Below are 24,448 nucleotides of genomic sequence, written 5' to 3'. Positions count from 1 at the left end.
TGTTAGTGAGCATTTCTCCTTTGCCAAGATAATCCATCCACCTGACAGGTGTGGCATATCAATAAGCTGATTAAACAGCATGATCCTTACACAAGTGCACCTTGTGCGGGGGACAATAAAAGGCCACTCTAAAATGTGCAGTTTTGTCACACGACACAATGCCATGTTTCAAGTTTTGAGGGAGCGTGCAATTGGCATGTTGACTGCAAGAATGTCCACCAAAGCTGTTGCCAGAGAATTTAATGTTCATTTCTCTACCAAAAGCCACCTCCAACGTTGCTTTTTGAGAATTTAGTAGTACGTCTCACAACTGCAGACCACATGTATGGCGTCATGTGGGCGGGCGGTTTGCTGATGTCAACGTTGTGAACAGAGTGGTGGCGGTGGGGTTATGGTATGGGCAGGCATATGCTACGGACATCGAAAACGATTGCATTTTATCGATGGCAATTTGAATGCACAGAGATACCGAGATCCTGAGGCCAATTGTCGTGCCCTTCCTCCGCCTCCATCACCTCATGTTTCAGCATGATAATGCACGGCCCAGTGTTGCAAGGACCTGTACACAATTCCTGGAAGCTGAAAATGTCCCAAATCTTCCATGGCCTGCATACTTACCAGACATATCACCCATTGAGCATGTTTAAGATGCTCTGGATCGACGTGTATGACAGCATGTTCTAGTTCCCGCCAATATCCAGCAACTTCTCACAGCCATTGAAGAGGAGAGGGACAACATTCCACAGGCCACAATCAATAGCCTGATCAACTCTATGCGAAGGAGATATGTTGCGGTGCATGAGGCAAAATGGTGATCACAACATATACTGACTGGTTTTCTGATCCACGCCCCTACCTTTTTTTTTAAGGTATCCACGACCGACAGATGCATATCTGTATTCCCAGTAATTTGAAATCCATAGTTTAGGGCCTAATGAATTGATTTCAATTGATTGATTTCCTCATACATGAACTTTAACTCAGTAAAATCTTTGAAATTGTTGCATTTTGCGTTTATATTTTTGTTCAGTATAACTATCAAACCCTTGTTAAACATCCATTTATTTTTCAGTCAAGCTAACGGATCATCTTCAGGCTGTGAGCTGTACATTGGCACACCATCAACCCAGGTGGCACGAAACAGTGCTGACAAGTGCCTATGACAATGACTAACAGACATGCAAGTGTAGCGTGTAATTCAAACAAACTGAGGCCAGAATGCAAATGAGACCGTGGCACACTATTGATTACATTCGGTTCAATAGCTTTGCAGCCAAACGTGTCCTTCAGACACTCCATTCCGTCTGTATTTTGAATTAGTCATACTGTATCCATCGTTCAAGTGCAAAACACTTCTTCATTTCACAAACAACTGAGTTTGAGTCACACCAGATGTGAATCCTGTGTGTGCATCCAAACCATGATCCAGACTGAAATGGCTTCTTCGCATTGATCCTTTGAAATGGCCCAACGATCAGGCTTGGAGTGGAGTGGGAAAGGGTCATATTCCTCTCGCTCTCCTTCACTGAGACTTTTATCACACGGTTAGTTTATCCTGGCACTGCAGCTGCACCAACGCTGGTGCCAATGCTCCCAGTGCGTTCATTAATCCAGCAGCTGTGTTATACGCTGGGCGAACTTGACCATTACAGCACGGTATTAAAACACAGCAATCAGGCCCGGGCCGCTCGGCAGCGTGCGCTCACCACCTTTCAACTGCTTCACAGATCCTGGACGACACACCATTCACACATCTGACTCGGCTGACGGAGCTATATTCCAATTCCCTCTCGCAAAGGGAGATAGGTGGAATGCCCTGGAGTGGAATGAGGGGACCAAATCGGTGGCCTCACTGTACTTCTCACAGACTTGCGACCCAAATGGCACCCGATTCCCTTTATAATGCGCTACTTTTGACCAGGTCCCTATAGTGCACTAGTGCACTAAATAGGGAATAGGGTGTCATTTGGGACGCATAAACAGTCTAAGAGCAGGCAGCCATGATTGGGCGAGCAACAGCTCTGTACCATTGAAATACATTTTTTCCTACTCGGGCAAAGTCTTTTATGAATTGCGATGAGCTGGTCTCTCCCTGGGCGAATGGCTTTTCCAGATGTTTCTAGTAAGCTCTAATATATGGGTATTATGGGTCCAGTACAGTGAACTTGTCAGTGTGGGGGACCCATTGTAATCCCCGTGTGTGTGTAACCCTGCCTTCCAGCAGATCTAAACCCTGTGATATTGCTAAAACTAACCCCCAATACAACCCTGGGTTTTTACTCTGCCCTGTGAGAGGCATGTAATTTACAGCATGCTAAGCACATACCTCTACCTGCTAATAGAACTTGAAGTCTTACTTATGGTTGGTATCTCCTTCAGGCCAGTCCATATAGGGTCTGTGTGTGCCTTTAAACACATGACTGTTACTTACAGAGATCCTATCATCGACAATCACAGACTGAATCAACACAACCAGAACAAAACCAAAGGAGGTTTTCCACCATGCAACCACAAAGAAAACAACGACAGCAGACAGAGTCTTTCTCCCCTGTCCACTCAAAGGCAGGCTGTTTATGTGTTAGGGTGGTGTTGAGTAAAACCAGGAGAATTCAGTCCACACTACATGTTAATAAAACACAAGCCAGAACCTCAGAGGAACACACATATCAATGAGGTCATCCACATGATGCCGTTTTCATTACTCCCCCACGCAGATGAGGAGCAGAAGCAGAAGCGTGGTCTACACACAGACACACACACACACACACACACACTGGCGTAGCCCACCGCAGCATGTCGCAAACAGCACATCTACTAAGGGCTTATTTAACATTAAACACACAGCGAAGGTCGCTGTGAAAGGGTCAGCCCATTAATAATGACTGCAGTCAGTTGGGCTTTCGTTGTAATCAAGTTTCAGACCGGGCCAGGCCGGGCCAGCTAGCCCTGAGGAGTCATCAACATGACCCTGCTCAGGCCAAGATACACAGCAGCGGACCAGCTGAGCTGAGGGGCTGAATAAGCCTGGGTCGGTCTGGGCCTGAGCCTGGGCCGGGGCCGTATACACTAAACAGCCAGGAGCCCAGTAAGAACTGGGTTGTGTCCCCCAATGGCACCCTATTCCCTACATAGTGCACTATGTAGGGAATAGGGTGCCTTTTGGGACGCGCGCCAAGAAACGATGGAAACGGTATGCAGAACAAATGTAGTTTGCCTTGCGAAGAAACTAATGGACATTAATATTTGAAAAAGTCAGAATCTTTAGAGGGAAACCAATTAAAAGTAGTTCTGCATAAGAAAACCAATGTGTTGAGGGAATTTGTCAGTCTGAGGTGGGGAAAGAATAAAGTATTTTGTTTGCTTTAGCCTCGCTGGTTTGTTATGTTTTGAGAAAGATTTTGTATTTGTTTCATCAGTAGGCTTCCACTGCCAGTCACACTTAATCACAAGCGGGTCTTTCCATGTTATTTCAGCTATGGGTGTGAACATTTAAACGTTAAAAGTTTAAACGAAGTTGGGATCCTTAAAATAAAATGTTATACCTAACCGTTTTTTTCTCCACACCTAATTAAATTCACAGTGCAGTTATCACAAAACACATTTTTACATGTTATAACCTAAATAGACGATAGGCTGTAAAGGCTGTGGAAAGTTGTGTCATTTAAATAAAACCAGCGAGCAAGAGGGAAACTTTAGGCTACTTCGGTGAATTTGCAAGGCATGCAAGACCGGACATAGCAAGATGCAGATTACCAAGACATATGGTTCTGCCTGCCCCTCTCTCTCCATTGCGCTGACCTGTCTGCTCTTTCTCTTCGCTAATGATGCCAGTGTGTGTTCAGTCTTCGGTCTGTTGGGTGTAGAATATCCTAGGCTATTCATGGCACCGATGTCACTGGGATACAGAGGCATCTTCGGGCCAGTCTTGTGAGCATGGGGTACTTTATGTTGCTGAGTGGGAGGGAGTGTTTTTGTCTCATAATATGAAATTACAGTAGGCTACCGTATCTGTATGGATTACCTTTTCAGACATAATGGAATGTGACCCTTTATAGCACCTCGGCTGTGGTGTGTTTGTTTGTCTGTTACGGTAGGCTACGCAACGCCTTTTTAAATGCCAACACGAAACCTTCTCCGGACATATGAACAGGCATTTTACTTGTCTGTAAAGGAATGCCGCTTCCGAAGCGGGACTAACGTCCATCACTAGGCAACCAGAACTGTCAATCAAATAATCGTGAGCTTCAGTGCCTAGCATGCCTGCCTGCTGCCTGTACACAGACCACTCTCTCCTAAACAAGTACTTTAAAGTGTGTGAAGTACAGTGGGATTGGCGTGGGATGTGGGGGGGGTCAATAGGTGTCTTTTGACCATTTCTTTGGATTCTAACTCATTGTTAGAAAAAAGTTTGATCCAAATCGGATGTTAGGTAGCATATTTCTTTTAATATTACATTAATCCTATCAATTAAAATGGCTAATTTGGGTGCTACCAATTAGCTTATTTTCTCAGAGATCAAATTAATATTTCAACAAAGGAACGCTGCAGGAGTGCTAATCTTATCTGTTTCTAACTACAGAAACGATTTCAGAACAATCTGAGATGGTGGGTGTCACAATCCTCTTTCTTGTGCTTTTTGAGGTGGAACAACCCAAGCATGGTTACTCATTTTCGGCCTTAGCTATACTCTGCCGTACTCTCCTGGGTTCCCACGTGTTAGAGACACATACAGGGTAACTCCGTAGGTGAAAATAACTGTACTGTAGGTAACACTTTGCATTCGCCCGTATACCTGTGTAGTAATGCTGTATTTACTACAGTAACAGCATAGTACTTCAGCATGGATACTAAAGTACTATGCTGTTACTATGCTGCTACAGCTGTGGTGTGTACTACTTGATGTGTATACTATTGGTGTGTAGCCTGTTACAGTTCTCAGAGAGCTTACAAAGATGTAAGAGGGAGGTGGTTGCTCGAAAGGCATTTTACTGGCATCACTTCCTGTAGTATCTCTATGGGGCGTCTCTTACACCCTGTTCACATCCTTTTCTCCTCAAGTCGTTCCTGCTCCAGTTACAGTGAAAATATTGTGTTGGAAAAGCGTTAAGCGAACCATCTTTCCATTGACAGTGTGATTCTGTCTCTCTGGCTCTCTCTTTCTATTATTTGAGATAACTAGGGCTTTTTGGGTGCATGTTGACACCAGACCAATCTTGTGGGAAGTGTGCTGAACACCACAGTCTGCGCTTTCTAACAGGCTATTCATGAACAGGTCTTAACTGCTGGCATCATACGGCCTTTTAGTTAGCCTATCTCGACACAGAGTCTTTAATAAGACGTAGGAGTACACTATAGGACAACTTTTATGTGCAGCAGCCCTCAGCACCAATTCCGTCAGGGAGATGATTCATCAGAGAGGAACAAGGGGACAGAGCTGATGCTGCAGGGGCATCTTTAATACAGAGGCTTAATAAGAGACAGACAGACAGTGGTGCCGTGTAGTCGTCCAGCCCAGCCGGCCCAGTGCTCTGTCCCAAATGGCACCCTATTCACCAAGTAGTACACCCCTTTTAACCAGGGCCCATAAAGGCTCTGGTCAGAAGTAGCGCACTATATCAGGAAACAGGGTGCCATTTAGGGTGCCATTTGGGACGCAGCCCGGCATAAAGCAGAGGAGGAATACAGTAAGTTGACTGGAGTAGAGCAGAGCAAGAGATGATGAAAAATTCATGAGTGCTCTCCAGTTCCATCCCATGCGACCTTGTGGCTGACAGTGAGTCAGGGCTGAGTGCTCAGAGAGGAGGGAGGTCAGGGGCTAAGGCACACAGACATACCCCCTCACTCACGCACACACAAATTGCACATGAACGCACACACACACACACACACACACAGCATCTGTGGACAGGACAGGGAATGAGGATGGGGGGGGGGGGGTCTGAAGGAGGAGAACAATAAAACAGGAGACCGTTCGAGCTTTCCCTTGGAACGACTAACTCTTTCATATCCATTTTCATTTTCTCGTTCTATCATGGCTATTACCCCCGGAGACTCCTGCAGACAGATATAGACACTGGCGTCAGAGGGGGTCTCAAAAGCAATGTCTTCATCACAAGGCAAAATAACAGAACATTGAGACTCTGCTGAGTCTCCTCACCACCCCTTTCAATCCCTTGTTCTTGGCAGAGAGAGGTGGATAGAAGGACGGAGGGTTGGAGGAGTGGTTTCCCTATGGGCATGTGTAAGCGCCAGTCCGAACCGAGAGAAAGTCAATAGAAAATCCTCCAATAGTATGCTCTGGTTTACATGCCTTCCTTCCCTGTGGATTCCTGATGTGGAGTGGTGTTTGAGAGTGTAATCTCTCTCTCTGACACGCATACGCACGCATGTGCAGCACCACACACACACACACAGACACACTAGCCGGCTCCTCTCCCTGCCATTGTAGGCCCTTATTATGCAGGCAGCCACTTGGGACCCAGCCATCCAACTATCATCCTCACATTAATGCTATGAGTAGCTAATTTGACTTTTTCAGGTGGCAGCGCCGTACTTGACCCCCATGTAATTAGTTTACCACCGACTCCCTGAGCCCACCAATTAACCACTGCCATTTAGGGTTGCACATTTTGGAAGCTTTCGGTGGGAATTAACGGGAATATATGGGAATTAACGGAAATATATGCAAATTAATATTAATACCATTTAAAGGTAGATGTTTTTTGCATTGGATATATTTACCATATCATATGGAGACAGAAACGTAAACATTTTACCTTATCATAAGTAGACATAATTGCAAATTATTAAATCCTTCCAATAGAAAAAAAAAAAAAAACGATTTAGTTACGAATTGAACTTTAATTAAATGAGTTGACTCTTCACATGGTGTCACGTCCTGACCAGTAATAGGGGTTATTTGTTATTGTAGTTTGGTCAGGACGTGGCAGGGGGTATTTGTTTTATATGGTTTGGGGGTTATGTGTATGTAGAGGGGTATTGTATTTATGTGTTCTGGGGGTTTTGGTATATGTTCTGGTGTTGGTGTTCTAGGTTTTTCTAGTTTGTGTATTTCTTTGTTGGCCTGGTGTGGCTCTCAATTAGGAACAGCTGTACATCGTTGTTCCTGATTGAGAGTCATATTTAGGGAGCTTGTTTTCACCTGTCTGATTGTGGGTAGTTGTTTTTGCATTGCTTATAGTCTAGCCTTATAGTCTAGCCTGTTTTTCCGTGTTCACGTTTATAATAAATATAATGATGAGCACGCAACCCGCTGCGCTTTGGTCTAATTATTACGACACATGGGATGACTTCACTGAACAACCAAAGAAAGGGAACATTGAATGATCCTCAATGATCCATCACATCTCCCAAAAACATTTTAAAAGTACATCTGTAAAATGATAGTCTAGAAACTAAAGGGGAAAGAGCCTCAGATCCACAAAGTCCCTTCCACCAGGTGGCTGATGAGATGTTGGCACGACTGCCATATCAAACATGATGACAACACCACCCCAACGGGTGTTGCTGGGCAGCTTCAATGTGGTGCTCTTATTCTTCTCACTTTGCTTGGTGAGGTAGATTGCTACTATAACTTGATGACCCTTCACATACCTAACCATTTGCTTGGCTCTCTCCATTGTTTGGCTCTCTCCATTGTTTTCAGTGCCATGATGTCCTTGAGGAGCAGAGTCAATGCATGAGCAGCACAGCCTTCATGTTCACAGCATTGTCTGTCACCAGTGAAAATACCTTCTGTGGTCCAAGGTCATTGATGACTGCCTTCATCTCATCTGTATTGTAGAGACCGGCGTGTCTGTTGTCCCTTGTGTCTGTGCTCTTGTAGAATACTAGTTGAGGGATGGAGATGATGTAGTTAATTATTCCTTGCCCACAAACTTTCGAACACCCATCCATCAGAGATGATTGCAATACAGTCTGCTTTCTCTATGATTTGCTTGACCTTAACTTGAACTCTGCATCCAGCAAATGAGTAGATAAAGAATGTCTGGTTGGAGGGGTGTATGCTGGGCGAAGAACATTCAGAAATCTCTTCCAATAGACATTGCCAGTGAGCATCAGAGGTGAACCAGTTGCATACACAGCTCGAGCAAGACATTCATCAGCATTTCTCTGACTATATTCCTCCATTGAGTCAAAAAAGCTTCTGATTCCAGGAGCTATTGCTATTGATAAAGTGTCTGATTCATCATTTTCCCCTCGAATAGAAGTAGAGGGACAATTGTCAGAGGTTGCTTGTTGTGAGCACTGAACTTTATGCACTTGGCCAAAGGGACCTCTGTCCCTCTGGCTGGTAAACATCCTCTGTTTCAGTGTTGCCTCATTTTTCTTCTTGCCTGTGCCTCCTTCGCTTTGTACAGTAGCTACTTAGCTTTGCTAGCCCGATAGCTAGCTTGATTTGTACCATTTTTAGCATTTTAAACTAGATAGCGTTAGCCGTTAGCTAGTCAGTTAGTAGCCAGAATAGATTCCGACCCTACGCTTGCTTACAGCTGCACTGAGGTCAAACAGGCTTCCTATTTAGATTAAGAGAACACGGAGCCGGCGCAAGGTATGGCTCAGAAAACGTACCTCAATCCAGGGATGAGAAATTAGATGTACTGTTACACTAGTTCAATCTTCTCGGTGTAACAGTTGGGATAAAGGGACAATTCAGATTACAACACATTTCTTATCCCTGGATTGAGGTACATTTTCCGAGACATATCTGGCGCCGGCTCTGCAGTGTCTTAATCTAAACAGGAAACCTGTCTGACCCCAATGCAGCTGTAAGCAAGCGTAGAGTCGCAATCTATTCTGGCTTGTTAGTTAGCTAAGCAACTTGACTACAATGACAGCAAGTTTACTTTATCTAGCTAGCTAGCTAGATAGGCTATTCCTCCTTGGTGGACTTGTATGCCATTTATGTCAGTTCTCTTTTAGGGAGATACATTTACAGGGATGTAAACTAGTGAGGGCCCAAAAAGGTGACACTTTTTTTTGTTGCACTGAAACATGCAAAAACATCCCTGATAGGGGGAAATGCAGGTTTTAACTAATTAAACAACAAAGAATATGATCTACACAGGTATTCCCAAACTGGCATTCCCAAAGGGGTACACATCCCATGCTAGCATCAGTAATTCTACATTTGTTGTTAGCCCAGCTAGCATTGACACTTGTGAATTTGATGCAGCCAAAGAGCTACTGCCCCCTTACCCGGGAAAGCCCCGAACAACAGACAGGGATGTTGAACCATCGAAGAGGTGCAGATATGATGAGAACTACATTTATTTGGGTTCACTTATATTGGGAGTAGTGCCTTTCCTCAGCCACAGTGTGTTATATGTGCAAAAGTACTATCTCACAACGCGATAATCTTCACTCTTGCGCCGACATTTAGAAACAAAGCATGCCAATTTGAAAAATAAGCCACGGGAGTTTTTTGTGACGAGAATTAAGACGACTTTCGAGTGGTAAGACAGGTATAAAAGCAACAGGTACCATTAATAAAAAGGGGCTAGAAGCATCTTATATGGTGAGCTACCAAGTGGCTAGGACAGGCAAGCCCCATACTATTGTGGAGGACTTAATTCTTCCTGTTGCCGTGGATATGGCTGGTACAATGCTGGGGGAAAAGGCCAAAAAAGCTATACAGACAATGCCTCCATTAAACACCACTGTCTCACGACGCATCAGTGACATGGCAGGCGATGTTTTGAAACAATTACTGCTTCACATACAAGCCAGGGAACTCTATGCGTTACAGCTGGATGAGTCAACAGACGTGGCAGGCCTGACACAGCTCCTGGTATATGTCCATTACATTTATGGGGGTCAATTGCAAACCACTGGAAACCAGGACAACAGGAGAATATATTTTTAAAGTACTGGACAGCTTTGTGACATCAAATGGACTTTGGTGGTCAAGATGTGTTGGTATCTGTACTGATGGCGCAAAAGCCATGACAGGGAGACATAGTGGAGTGGTAACGCGTGTGCAAGCTGTTGCTCCCAACGCCACTTGGGTACACTGCAGCATCCACTGAGAGGCTCTTGCTGCCAAGGGAATGCCTGACAGCTTGAAATACATTTTGGACACTACAGTGAAAATGGTTAACTTTGTTAAAGCAAGGCCCCTAAACTCTTATGGATTTTCTGCACTTTGCAATGATATGGGCAGCGACCATGTAACGCTTTTACAACATACAGAAGTGCGCTGGTTATCAAGGGGCAAAGTATTGACACGTTTTAAAAAAATTGAAAGACATTTTTACATTACATTTTAGTCATTTAGCAGACGCTCTTATCCAGAGCGACTTACAGTAGTGAATGCATACATTTCATAATTCTTTTCTCCGTACTGGTCCCCCATGGGAATCGAACCCACAACCCTGGCGTTGCAAACACCATGCTCTACCAACTGAGCCACACAGGAGAAGCTTAAAGTTTTCTTTACTGACCATAATTTTCACTTGTCTGACCACTTGCACGATGACAAGTTTCTCACCGACTGGCCTATCTGGGTGATGTTTTTTCTCGCCTGAATTATGTAAATCTAGGATTACAGGGACTCTCCGCAACTATATTCAATGTGCGGGACAAAACTGAGGCTATGATTAAGAAGTTTGAGCTCTTCTCTGTCTGCATTAACCGGGACAACACACAGGTCTTTCCATCATTGTATGATTTTTTGTGTGCAAATGAACTCCAGCTTACGGACAATGTCAAATGTGATATAGCGAAGCACCTGAGTGAGTTGGGTGCGCAATTACGCAGGTACTTTCCCGAAACGGATGACACAAACAACTGGATTCGTTATCCCTTTCATGCCCTGCCTCCAGTCCACTTACCGATATCTGAACAAGAGAACCTCATCAAAATTGAATTTAATCAGAAGCCACTGACAGATTTCTGGATTAGGCTGCGCTCAGAGTATCCTGCTTTGGCAAATCGCACTGTTAAGACACTGATGCCCTTTGCAACCACGTACCTATGTGAGAGTGGATTCTCGGCCCTCACTAGCATGAAAACTAAATACAGGCACAGACTGTGAGTGGAAAATGATTTAAGACTGAGACTCCAATACAACCCAACATTGCAGAGTCATGTGCATCCTTTCAAGCACACTCTTCTCATTAACCTGTGGTGAGTTATTCACCATTTTCAATGAACAAATAAGGTTTTATATGTAAGATGGCTAAATAAAAAGCAAAATTATAGATTATCTGTGCCTTGGTCCAATAAGAGCTCTTTGTCACTTCCCACGAGCCGGGTTGTGACACAAACTCACACTCATTCTTACGTTTAATAAATGTATTGTATAGTGTGTGTGTGGCAGGCTTACAATGATGGCAAAAAACAACATTTGAGAGTACGCTGACCCTGGTGCTAGAGGGGGTAAGCAGCTGGAGGTTGAATGTTTGAAGGGGTACGGGACTATAAAAAGTTTGGGAACCACTGATCTACATGATCAGTCTCTGTGCGTAAAATAAAAAGTGGTTAATGTGAACCTAACTCACAGCTAAAAAATGTAAAGAAATCAATTCAATGTTATTTGTTGCCTAGACTTTACTGCAAATGACACTCAAGTCTTGAGAAAAAACAATACACTAATATTGCAGTTAGCCATAACAGCCTTTATAATAGAATGCTTGTGACCACACACATCTAAATATTGCTCTTGGGGGAAAAAAACATCTTAAAGTAGAAATAGAATAAAACAAACAGCCATTCTATTTTTGCTCTATTATAGTGGCCACTATAGTAGACATCGATCAAGTGCACAAGGCTACATGTGTGCAAAAATAAGGTTCACTGAGTAAAACATGTAATAACCCCTCCCTCACTCACACACAAGTGTTACTGTCAAGTTCAACAGAACAAAAGCAATATCTTTGGGCTACACTGCACATTATTACATTGTACACTTTCTGCCTTTGTACGCATAATTGATATCTTTCAGGCAGAGAGTATACCTGGCATACACCTTTTCATCCACTGTATTGAAAAAATGAGAAAGAGGGAAAGTGTGTGGTGTTCCTTTCACCTCTATAGTGGCATCCATCTTAAACCAGGCCCAGCTCCAGCTACACTTGATCCCTGAATCCACTTGTTTAACAAGCAACGCCTCATATTCACCTAATTCTCTCATTCTGAAAATTAACCACATACTGTAGAAGGAAAACATGAATTCACAGATAGTAGTTAGTTTGTTAGCTATTTAACATTTCTCACATATTGCCGGGGTCCAGTAAGCAACTAACACTTTATAAAACTTGAGGAACGGCAAGGAGTCGTATACGCTCGCTTACAGCCAGTAGTTAGTCCCCTCTCCCAAACTTTTGTCATCGGATCTACACGAATCACATAGGTCACCTATTTTGGATTCAAAATGCAGAATTTCGCTAAAAGGTGACTAGTTTGCATCCTGAATCTAGAAAACTTTTATAAAATACCTGAACATAGCATCTCTACCTTGCACAAATGCAGCAGTGTCTGTCACACTCACTTGCACAGCAAACTGCAGACTGGAACGTTGCAGACTGGAAACTGCAGACTGGATGTTGCAAATTCGCTAGTAAGAGCGCAAGCTCAAGCCAGACAGACACATTTCTCAAATTGATGTATTAAACGATTGGCGGTCGATTTTGTTCTTCTTTTCACGGCCATTCTGTCACAGGTTCCGTTTATGTGATTGTTGTTCCCTTGTGTTACCGCTGTAGGGCACCCTTGCCTTGTGTTCTAGTTTCCAGGTTACCCTAATTATTACTTATTGGTTTCACCTGGTTTTGATTACTTTCTCTGTTCACCTGGTTGCCTTACTATTTAGGTTCCTCTGTTGCTTGTATCTGTGCTTAGGTCTTATGTTTAGGGCACTCTTGAGCTGTTGCCTTGTTTTTGTCATTACGTTAAGTAAAGAGCTGAATTTACCTTTACCTCTGCTTGCTGTGTTTCTCTGCGACTGGGTTCGAGTTCGTACAAAGATCACTGTAACAGGAGACCTAAGATAACAATGGACCAGCAGAGATTTCTCAGTCGTCCGAGGAACGTGCCGAACTCCGCCATTTACGGTCGGCTCTCGCCCACCATGGAACTGTGAATGGCCACCATGAGGCATGGCTGCAGGCATTGTCGGATGATTTAAGAACTCTTGTGTCTGCTCTGCAGACAGGACAGACCGGAGCAATAGCTGCTGCTCCAGTGGCTGTTCCTAACCCTCCCCTCCCTATGAGCTCAGCGTCTTCCTCTCTTTGGGAGCCTCATCTCCCGGCACCGGAGTGCTATGAGGGGCATCCTGGGAGGTGTCGTGGGTTCCTGCTCCAATGCTCTCTGGTCTTCGAGCTGCAGGTATTAACGTTTCCCACCGAGATTTCCAGAGTGGCATACGTCATCTCCTTGCTCTCAGGACGGGCTCTGGCCTGGGCCACGGCCATATGGGAGCAGCAATCAGACATTTGTTTTAATTGGCAAAGCTTCACACAGGAGATGAGGGTTTTTGATCACCCCATCAGTGGCAGGATGTAACGGCCGTCGTATGAAGTGGACCAAGGCGTAGCGGGTTGAGTGCTCATTTTAACTTTATTGGAACACTGACAAAACAAGAAAACGAACGGACGACAAACAGTCTTGCAGGCAACACACAGCTATGCAAAAAAAAAAAAAAAAAATCCCACACTTCCCATAACAAACACACCCCTATACATAGGACCTTCAATCAGAGGCAACGAGGAACAGCTGCCTCCAATTGAAGGCCAATCCCAATTAACTAAACACCCTAGATCTAACATAGAAATACACAACATAGAACATAACCAAAAACCCCGGACTACTCTAAACAAACACCCTTCTACATAAACACATATACCAACAAACCCCGAACCACATAAAACAAAACACCCCCTGCCACGTCCTGACCAAACTACAATAACAAATAACCCCTTTACTGGTCAGGACGTGGCACAGGAACGCTGCTCAAAGACTCATTGCACTCTGGCAGGGCAGCCAGAGCGTAGTGGATTACGTCATTGACTTTTGGACGCTCACCGCTGAGAGCGATAGGAATACAGAGGCACTTCACTCTGCCTTTCTGAACTGACTCAGCGAGGTTCTCAAGGATGAACTGGCTTCCCGGTACAAACCTGACACTCTGAGTTCATTGTTCTGGCCTTCCGGATTGATTCAGTATCTCGTGGACTGGGAGGGTTAAGGTCCTGAGGAGCGATCCTGGGTTCCGTCTCAGGACATTCTGGATTCCGGACTCATTCTGGAGTTCCGTCGCCTCTCTGCTACCCCTAGTGGAACGTCAGGAGCCGTTCCTTGAGGGGGGGGGGGGCCTGTCACAGGTTCCGTTTATATGATTGTTGTTCCCTTGGGTTACCGCTGGAGGGCACCCTTGCCTTGTGTTCTAGTTTCCAGGTTACCCTAATTATTAGTTATTGGTTTCACCTGGTTGTTATTACTTTATCTGTTCACCTGGTTGCCTTGCCAATTAGGTTCCTCTGTTGCTTGTATCTGTGCTTAGGTATTATGTTTAGTGCACTCTTGTGCTGTTGCCTTGTTTTTGTCAAGACTTTAAGTAAAGAGGTGAATTTACCTTTACCTCTGCTTGCTGTGTTTCTCTGCGACTTGGTTCAAGTTCGTACAAAGATCACCGCAACACATTGGTTTTCCATAATTGTCAGTATAGGATTACAAAATGACCAGTCCCCTTACCTACCCCTCTTAAAAATAGCACTATTTAGGCCTATCACATCATGCTAAAATCTGATGGCTACAGCTGGCAACTATTTGGTTGTAACCCCTGAGCTCTTTTCAAGCTTACACTATCAGGTATGCTTTCCATCTTCAATCAGAGGCCTCGCTATATTTCCCATCTAGAGTTTACAAAATGCTTGAGAGTTCATGGACAAGAGGGGGGAAATAAAGGAATAGGCCTATCCACTTGAGTGGATATAAAATATATTAAACTAGGTGGCATAGATGGGGTGAGCAGGCGGTCTAAGCTGGTTGCCGTGGCTACATCGCAAATAGAACCATATTCCTTATTAGGGTTTATTTAAATTATACATTGGGCCAATAACCGAAAGGTTGCTGGATCGAATCCCCGAGCCGACAAGGTAAAAATCTGTTATTCTTATTTACAATCACAGCCTACCGGGGAACAGTGGGTAAACTGCCTTGTTCAGGGGCAGAACGACAGATTTTTACTTTGTCAGCTCAGGGATTCGATCCAGCAACCCTTCGGTTATTGGCCCAATGCTCTAACCACTAGGCTACCTGCCGCCCCAATGTCTGGGGTTGGGGGACAGCAGTAAGGTGAGCTCTGTCTGATAGCCATGACTTCAGTAGCTATGACTTCTGTAGATGGAAGTGCATTGCTCCCTAGCTGTCATATGCAAGACAATATCTGCATTGTGAATTCATGTAGTGGCAGTACAAGTGTAATGCTTAACCATCTGAAAGGGAGAAACTGAGATCCAAACCATTGCTGGCAGCAGTGCAGGCCCCCAACAGACATTAGACAGGCTCTTCACAAGAAAGAAGGGACGGAGTTTCGAAAATCACAGTGTTGATGTCAATGGTTTTTTATTTTATTTAACAAATTCTTGTTAAATTTCAATTCCACCACAAAGTTTGTATTACACCACCTTTTCATTTAACTTCTCAAAGTATTGCCTTACAGGACTGCGCTGCTGTCGCTTCCCTGTCTCAGTGTTTGCCATTGTTACAACTGTTAATGCGGAGCACTTTATATCTGTGGCTAGGGTTGAAAAATTTGGGGAACTTTCAATAAATTCCCTGGTTTTCCCGAAATCCCGGTTGGAGATTTCTAGAATCAGGAGAGAATAAGCAGAGAATCCAGAATCCTCCAACCTGGATTTCTGGAAAACAAGGGAATTTATTGAAAGTTCCAGGAATTTTGCAACCCTATCTGTGGCAAATCATTTGAAAGACGCATATCTCCTACTACTAAAGTTACAGCATTATTGCATTAGGTATTCTTTTACTTTTTCTTTTCCCTTTGTGATGGTGATGATCGGGACCTGTTAATTGTAGTTTTGTGTTAACTGCACTGTGACAAATGTTGTAAAAAATATATATTTAAAAAAAAAATAATAATTCAGTTAGGGATTTTTTCTAAAATGTTAACGACCCAATTTCGTTTAAACATTCTAAACCCTAGTCCCTATATAATGCACTACTTTTGACTAGAGCCCTGTCATCATCACAGGTTTTATTAGACATACTGAAACGACAAGACTGAAATGACTGCTGAAATGACTGCTGAAATGACTGGTTAAAACTGTGCAGTAGCACATGTATTAAATATGACAAGGAAATATTATGCAGGAAAACAAAAATGAAAGCCTCTAAAACCAGCCACTCCTGATAAACAATCAGGTAGAAGAAAACGTAAACTACTGTTCTATCTTTAGACTCTTTATCAGACAGAATAAACACAGATGCTGTCCTTAGGGAACTGCTTCGACTGCTTTGTCAATTTCTCTAAAAGCCTTTATATTCCAGCAGCAGCGATCTGCTAATAAGGTCTCCCTCCATTACCCTCTCAGGCTAACCAACCAGACCGCCCTCGACAACACACATGCGGCATATGGTTCGACAAGAGCGGTGAGGAGCCTGCTGCTTTTAGGAGTGGGGGACATCCCTCTTTCTCCCTATCCGTTTCTCCCTCCTCCACGTCAGATCATGACTCAATAATCCTCACAAATCTTCTCTCACTCTCTCTATTACCCCAGTGGTTTACGTGGGCCAATTAGCCATCTGCCACCCTGGTGGCGCGGTGCAGTATAGACTGAGCCTGGTGCTTCTGGCTGGCTGGCTGGCCGCCTGAGGGGAGAGGGAACGGGGAGAGAGGGGACGGGGAGAGAGGGGACGGGGAGAGAGGGAACGGGGAGCGAGGGTTCAGTATACACCCATTGTTCCGGCTGACAGTAGGGACATCGGAGACCATTGTTCTCCCCCCCTGCTAGTCTACCCATGCAGCATGCAGCACAGCTGCCATTAACTACTGTGGCCAGGCCAGTCAGTCAGTGTGGTACCACTACCAGGAGGAGGGGGTTGCCCGGCGATGCAGTGCCCAGGCCAGGGCTTGTCACGGTGGCGTGGAACCTGCCTGTCTGTCGGTCTGCCTCTCAGACTGCAGGGACACCATGACTCCATTCAGTTAGCAGTGTTTCATTCCCTTTCACAGATTCTCTTTCATGTGCCAAGATCACAACACCCTGGCCTGCATTGTTTATGTTTGGTCAGAGCAGATGTGCAGTGGGTGGGTAGGCCTATACTGTCTCAATAGTCAATGCATGACCTGGCAAAATAGGGACTGCGCTGAGGTAGCCAAGACATTAAATTATCATTGTAACGATCATGTAATAATGATCTGTTAATTTTAATTGTATGGGTCTATTACTAAGGGGGAAATGAAGTGAAAACTTAACAAAGCAAAGCGAGCCGTGTGAATTAACGTAAATATTTTTCCTGACACTGGGGAGCCAATTACACAGATGTTTTATGTGACGTTTTATGCGTTATGTGCATGTGATGTGCCACGCATGAATCAGGTGACTGAATGCATGGAGTGCCTCATCTCCAGTGCCATGATATTACCTAACAAAGTGGAGCTATCCAAATCAAATCAAATGCTATTGTTCACATACACATATTTAGCAGATGTTATTGCGGGTTTAGCGAAATGCTTGTGTTCCTAGCTCCAACAGTGCAGTAGTACCTAACAATTCACAACAATACACACAAATCTAAAAGTAAAATAATGGAATTAAGAAATATATAAATATTAGATCGAGCAATGGCGGAGTGGCATTGACTAAAATACAGTAGAATAGAATAGAATATAGTATATACATATGAGATGAGTACGTAAACATTATTTAAACATGATTAAAGTGACTAGTGTTCCATTATTAAGGTGGCCAGTGATTCCATGTCTAAGGTGCAGGGCTGCATAATGGTTAACCTTAGCTTTTAAATTCAATGAAAAAGCATTGCCCCTCACCAAACTGTGACTGTGAGCTCAGATAACAAGCATCAGAACCTAAAGCCTAACCGTCCAGTCCGGGCAGCCTTTGTGTCATTGAGCACATCACACATGGCAGTCCAATTCCCCTATATAGGTAGTGCACTGTATAGGGAATAGGGTGCCATTTGGGACGCAGGCACTGGCTCCCTGAGGGAGCAGGTCCTATATCACACGGTGAAGTGGAAAATGAAAAAGGTCCTGGGGGCACCAGGGTCAACCAGCTGCCCTAGCAGATTTGAGCAAGCTGTGTGACTACACACACACACACACACACACACACACACACACACACAACTACACCCCATTCCCCTATTTAGCACCAATACACTGGCCAGGGCTTTTAATAATGAATAGAGCTAATCCTCTACAACGCCCAATAGCCACTAAGGAACTGTGTAAATATAATTTGGGTTTTATAACCTTATTTTAATACAAAATGTAGGTCTAATTGTGTTATCAATTCATTTGGTTAATAAGCCTACTTCCTATTCACAATGTCGGAAGGTCCAATCAGTTAAAGTAGCCCCTTTCAACCCAGCTGCTCTGGAGATTTTTTCTCAGCTTGACTTATTTCTTGCAGACTGAAAATGCTAAAGCAAATCAGATAACTAATCCACGAGTTTGCGTCTGTCAATCTTCAGCAATTATTATCTGGACTGATGATGGCCCTTGCTCTGCTAGGGAACTACGTAAAAGCCAAGAGCAGCAGCCGAAATTACCCAGCAAAGTGATTGCCATGGCTACCAATTACATATAATCAAAAAGGCAGACGGAGGGAGAAATACAGTTCTACACGGCCCTCTGATTACTTTGTGAGCCTTATAAGAGGAAAAGACCTACGTCATGTACACAAGAAACTGCTTCCACTAGGAATCCACTTTACAAAGAGGGGTGAATTAAAGTTCGCATTCAAGGTTAATCTACCTCTAAGCTCCGAATAAGCAGGCCTGGAGTCTCCTGTGAGGCTCGGGACATAAACCCACTTCGGCGCTCTTTCAGCCGGCCGTTGTGAATGGATTACTACTCATTCAGCCACATAATGTCTTTCTCTCGCACGGTAAACACCCACTCCTGGTTGGTGCTGTGGTTGAGTGGGACCGGGCAAGGGGCCTTTCATGGTTTATGGTCTGTCCCCCTGCCTGCCTGCCCCCAGGGTAGGGCCTGCCATGTTGTATCAATACAACTATCAATGATAGATCGTAGTTGGAGAAACAGGAGCAGATGTCCTCTTTTGGTCTCCACTGTACCACCACAGCAAAGTCATATTCCTCGCCAGTGGCTTTTACAGATCTCGCCATCTGGGAGCCATTTCAATTCCATCTTGGTGTAGAAGAAGAAAAAGCCAGTGCTGCTGTAGTGTGGTTCTGCAGACCTTGACACCAAAGGCAGAATGTATCTGGGCCCGGGGCGCCACTTTTCCCCCAGCTTGTGTTTTGTCCCACTTCCTGGTTCTTATCTGCTCTCCACCTACAGTGGAGGATGCCTGATAGATTATGCTCCAGTTACAATGAGGATGCTTTGCATAAAAACAGTAACAGTACTCTCCAGTATGACCTCCCTCTGAGGAAAGAGGAAGGGAGCTCCTACTCTCATTCTAACTGACTTACAAAAAAAGGAGGGAACACAGTCAGACAGCCACAACTAAAAGAATAGGGCACCCTATTCCCTTTCCAGTGCACTACTTCACCCTATTCCACTACCTTTGACCAGTGTATTCCCTATAGTGCACTACATTTGACCAAAGCCAAGGCCCTGGACATACTTAGTGCATTATTTAGGGAATAGGGTGCCATTTGGGATGCAGACCTAGTCTTTTGCCCGGCCCTAATAACCACTTATCCCACTGATTAAGCTGTGAATGGAGATCCATGTTTTTGTGTGAGATGAGAACTACTTCGTAGTGGGTGTGTGGCGGCAGAGCTGGGTGTGATTCCCATGCACTAGACTAGAGTGAGATGGAGAGGCAGGGTGTGTCCTCCCTTCTCCAGTAGAGCATACAGAATGTGTGCGACACACACACACACACACAGCAGCAGACTGCTCAGGGATACACGTTGTGTAGAGGCACTAAACATGACCAGTGTCAGACTGTTAGGGTTGTCCCTGGGAAACTGCCTTTCCACTGTGATGGGAGTCCCCCACTAACGGATACAGGCACTCATTTAACGTTAAGCAGTCCAGGGTGTGTATACTCTACTTTATGAATGGCATAATATCATCTTAACTTCCCCTGATGACAAGTGTTTACTAACACATACTGTGTGTGTGTGTGTGTGTGTGTGTAAGTCATTAGTTCACGGTCCTGCAATAAGAGTGTATGAGGGTAAATATCCAACAAAAGCATGTGTCCTTTATACACTTTCCACCCCCAATACAGCCGAATTGAACATTAATATACCAAATATTACATAATTTTACAGATTTCCTCAATTCAATGCTTACAGAGTGTAAATGAATACCAATGACTGTGAATACCACACTCTTTGGACTGGTAACTAAGCCGAGGAACTCACAGAAACCAAGTGTGGCTATGAATGAGATGGATTTGCCACAGGTTCAACACAATAGCCTACCCCAAACAACACTGGATGTATCAAAACGTTTCACTTCACAGAGGGAAATGGTTTCAAATACTGTACTTTCATCCTACCTGTTTTGAAAAACGCATCCGTATCGGAATCATTTGGACCCTCCTCGGCTCCTTCAGCAGAATTCATGTTTTCTCCTTGAGGATGTCAGAGACAATGAAGCGCGAAATATATCCAGTGATTACTACAACCAAATCAGTGCACAAGCTTCTTCATGTTCTTGAGTTCTTTGTCACAGCTGTTCGCTTTCCAGTCGTAGGTTCCCGTCCTTGTTACAAGCTCCAAGGAGCAGGGCTGTATTTTGCGCTCTATTGTTTAAAACTCTACCTCCTCCTCTCGCAGCCCCGGCGCCACAAAAGGAACCCAAGGCGCGTGTGACACAATGAAGATACCGTAAGATTGCAAATGGGTTGTTCTACTGGCAAATCAAGGGATTTATTCTAAACGCCATACGTCTTGAGTATCATATAGCCGGAGCAGCTGTAGCCTACAAAGACAAGGCATCAGCATGTGGTTGCATTAGAACGGTTTCTTGGCAGTTCATTCTAGTGATGTCACGAAATCTGCATAATGGAACTGGTCTGGCTATATATATATATATATATATATATATATATATATATATATATATATATATATATATATATATATATATATATTTTTTTTTTTTTAAATATATATATATATATTTAAAAAAAGCATCAATATGATTTTACATCTGTACGTTTGCAGGAGAAAAATAGCAGGCTAATATCCCGTATATTCCAACAAATGAATTGTATTCTTATTGATTGTAAAATCCACTAATCGCGCAGATACAAGCGGTATCATCAGGGGTGTGTTCCTAACAATAGCTCAGAATCGGACCCCTCCGCACCCTCCTCCGCCCCTAAACACACGCCCCCTAAACAAACTCCTTTCCCTTTTCACGTAATTGCTGGTGAGTAAAGTGCTCGCTGTAGAGAAAGTTTATACAAGAAGCCATGTAATTAAAAATAACTATTTTCTACAAACCTATGGTTTTTTGAGGGGGGGGGCAATCACAAAATTAAAAATCACGCTGCTAAGGATGATGACTAGAAAAAAACGATTTGTTAATCTATTGGCCAACTACCCCTCTCGCTCCCTTCATCCCATTAGTTAACAAGACCACGTCCCGTTATTCAAATGCACTATTCTTGGTCCCGCTTGATGCCCTCTATCGAGAGATATGTCATAATAAGCCTAATTGGGAGGAAAATTCGATATGGAAGCACATGGGAACTATCCCAAAAGTCATTCTATGACATTTAGTAGCCTGTTTCTTGTCAGCAGTTTCGGGTGGATTTGAATTAAGTATTTGTGTAGCTTTCCCCAAACATGAAAGAATATTCGCTGTTGATATTTCATTAGGCTTCTTAAAATCATAAAGGAATCGCATTCAATGTGACACTGTGATCACGCTGTTGTCTGTCTGCTAGATAGAAAGCTAAACATTACCATCTAGCGGTAGCCGAGTGTTTCCTATAGACCACCAACAACGTGAGACAGCGCAATTACGTCACAAGAACGTCACGCTAGCGGCGTTACTTGGCTACCTACCTGGCAGGTATTCGTTTAAAAATAAACCAATTCAACAGAAACGGAGAGGAGTAGGCTATACTATACTATACTAGATGTGTTTTCTTTCTTGGGATAGAGCTAAAAGAGTTTAAGTAAGTTTCAAAATATATATTATTTATTATTTATGTTGGAATTCATACTTATGTTAAAAAAAAACTACCTGTGCTCACTGGCAGAAAAACACATTGGATTGTTACCACTGAAGCTAATGGTTAGTCCTAATCAAAACATTTTGAAAAAAAAAAGATGGGGCTTAACGTTATATTTTATATCAAGGCAAACTTGAAAAACAGAGGGATGAACTTCTTGATAAAGAAAAAAAACTTGATTTACTTGGCATTTCGATAGAAATATGTAAAAACAGCATGACAAACCAATTCATCCGGGCATCAGGATTTGAATGGTGACATGGGGGCTCTATAAATCACTTTAGGGTGCAACAAATAACAATCAAAACATGTTACATAATTAAATTAAATAACAGCATAGTGAAATGATATAGGGGTGTGAACATAAAGTATAAGAATAATGACAAGAAAAACAGAAAAAGTTAGCTATATAGCTAGTAGATGAAATAATGTTGATAAAATGCCTCTCTCTCTCTCTCTCTCTCTCTCTCTCTCTCTCTCTCTCTCTCTCTCTCTCTCACACACACAGAACACCTTTAGGACCCTCTGTGTTCCCAGACATGTCTAGGCCTAATTCAAGTGGAAGTGAATGCAGTCGCACTGGAATGAGTGTTCATATTCCACAAGAGTTGCCAGACTTTTTGCTGCAGTTCACCAAAGATGCCATCAGAGCTCAGCCAGAGGATATTATTGAGTATTCCACTGCGTGAGTTCAAAAAACACTTGAAGGAGCAGATGCTTCTTTGCATTTCACTGTATGCACCATATTTTATTGTAAACACACAGTGAGGAGGTTTCAAAGCCCATACTATTTTGTTTGTGTAGGTACTTCACAGCTATGGTGAAAGGACAGCCTTTTTCAGTGAAACCAAATCCTGAAGCCAAACTGGAACTGACAAATGAGATATTGGGAATTCTACATTCCCAGGTATAATATCTGAGGTCTTTTCTTGTTGATGTATGATTTGAGTACACTTGCAGTTAACAAATTGTCATGATGATGAATCATGCAACACAGGTTAGGCCAACTAATCTGGAATCCTTTTAAAATCTATCTCCCAGTTATCTGAAAGGGGGACTGTTAGAAAGTTGGAGATTGGGCTCATATGGAAAAGTTTGAATATGCCAGAGAATACCTTTAACCACATCCTTTCAATGGGAAAGTTTGGTGAAGAAATTGAATGGAATAAATTCCTTGCTTCATGCTGCAGTTATCTTGGAAAGGTAAATAATATTTACTAAATACAAATGCATTCAACATGTCATTTTTTTATGTAATTTCATTGTAGTATGTACATCTCTCACATTACCAATGAAGTATGTCTCCCTTGAGAAAGAGGACTTCTGAGCTCAATGGGACTTCCTAGTTAAATAAAGGTTAAATAAAAAAGTACACTATATTCAAAAGAAAGTCAACCTCTTAGTCCATCTCCTGACAGAGTGTGAAAGGTGCCTTGACTCAGGCCTGCTACATAATGAACTGCGATTCCAACTGTAAGCCTCCAGATGCATGTGTGTCCTTTGAAACCTTCCGGTTTCTCTACACCTACCTGGCAGTTGGGAATGAGAACATCTCACAGTCGCAGATTGACAGAGTTCTCAGATATCTGCAAAAGAGAGCGTGAGTACAAAGCATTTATGACACCCCGATAGATAGGGTTTGAAGATTATAAATTGTAATTTGATTTTCTATGTATGCTGTTTTGTTTCTCACAGGATCTCGAACAATGGTGTGGTAAAAGTATCAGACTTCATCAACAATCGCAAATTGCGTCTGGATCCAACTAACTGATTCATCTTTACAGGCTGTCAATCAGGTCCCATTGTAGTGGAAATAAATGTGATTATATTTAACTTAGACTCAAAGTAGTATTTTTTTCTGCTTTACATTGACTGCTAAAACATTTGATCTTACAGTTTTTTTAGCACTTTGGTACTATTTTCAAAAGTATGTGGTACATTTTCACAACTCTTAGTACAAAACTCCAAACTGGTCTCACTTGTAACGCAGCCAGTCTTTCAGTCAAAACCTGTCATTGTGCATTCACTTAGATTGTAAACATCTCTCACCA

General features: G+C 43.3%; 2 protein-coding genes across 2 annotated transcripts in view; one reads left to right on the top strand and one right to left on the bottom strand.

The window, feature by feature from the left end:
- LOC115156096 (kalirin) overlaps positions 1 to 21,147 on the bottom strand; it is a 288,273-nt gene extending 267,126 nt beyond the window's left edge. Inside the window, exon 1 of the mRNA XM_029703397.1 lies at positions 20,709 to 21,147. Within this exon, the coding sequence (XP_029559257.1) occupies positions 20,709 to 20,775 (67 nt within the window). The 5' untranslated portion in view covers positions 20,776 to 21,147. The remainder of the gene's footprint in view (positions 1 to 20,708) is intronic.
- Positions 21,148 to 22,232: 1,085 nt separating this feature from the next.
- Positions 22,233 to 24,230, top strand: LOC115155364 (ropporin-1-like). Its single transcript, XM_029701927.1, has 6 exons — positions 22,233 to 22,340; positions 22,906 to 23,082; positions 23,202 to 23,304; positions 23,439 to 23,600; positions 23,816 to 23,997; positions 24,093 to 24,230. The coding sequence occupies exons 2-6, from the start codon at positions 22,937 to 22,939 to the stop codon at positions 24,166 to 24,168; spliced, it is 669 nt and encodes a 222-aa protein (XP_029557787.1). The 5' UTR covers positions 22,233 to 22,340; positions 22,906 to 22,936; the 3' UTR covers positions 24,169 to 24,230.
- The last annotated feature ends 218 nt before the right edge of the window (positions 24,231 to 24,448 follow it).

The sequence above is a fragment of the Salmo trutta genome, chromosome 20 (assembly GCF_901001165.1).
Source record: "Salmo trutta chromosome 20, fSalTru1.1, whole genome shotgun sequence".
NCBI classification, from domain to species: Eukaryota; Metazoa; Chordata; class Actinopteri; order Salmoniformes; family Salmonidae; genus Salmo; species Salmo trutta.
The sequence above is the reverse complement of the archived record's forward strand: the minus strand, read 5'-3'. Positions and strand labels throughout refer to the sequence as shown.

Excerpts from the sequence above, each read along its gene's own strand:
- LOC115155364 (XM_029701927.1), top strand. The coding sequence starts at position 22,937 with ATGTCTAGGCCTAATTCAAGTGGAAGTGAATGCAGTCGCACTGGAATG. Across the intron at positions 23,083-23,201 it reads ATTATTGAGTATTCCACTGC|GTACTTCACAGCTATGGTGA; the intron begins GTGAGTTCAAAA and ends TTGTTTGTGTAG. Across the intron at positions 23,305-23,438 it reads TGGGAATTCTACATTCCCAG|TTATCTGAAAGGGGGACTGT; the intron begins GTATAATATCTG and ends TCTATCTCCCAG.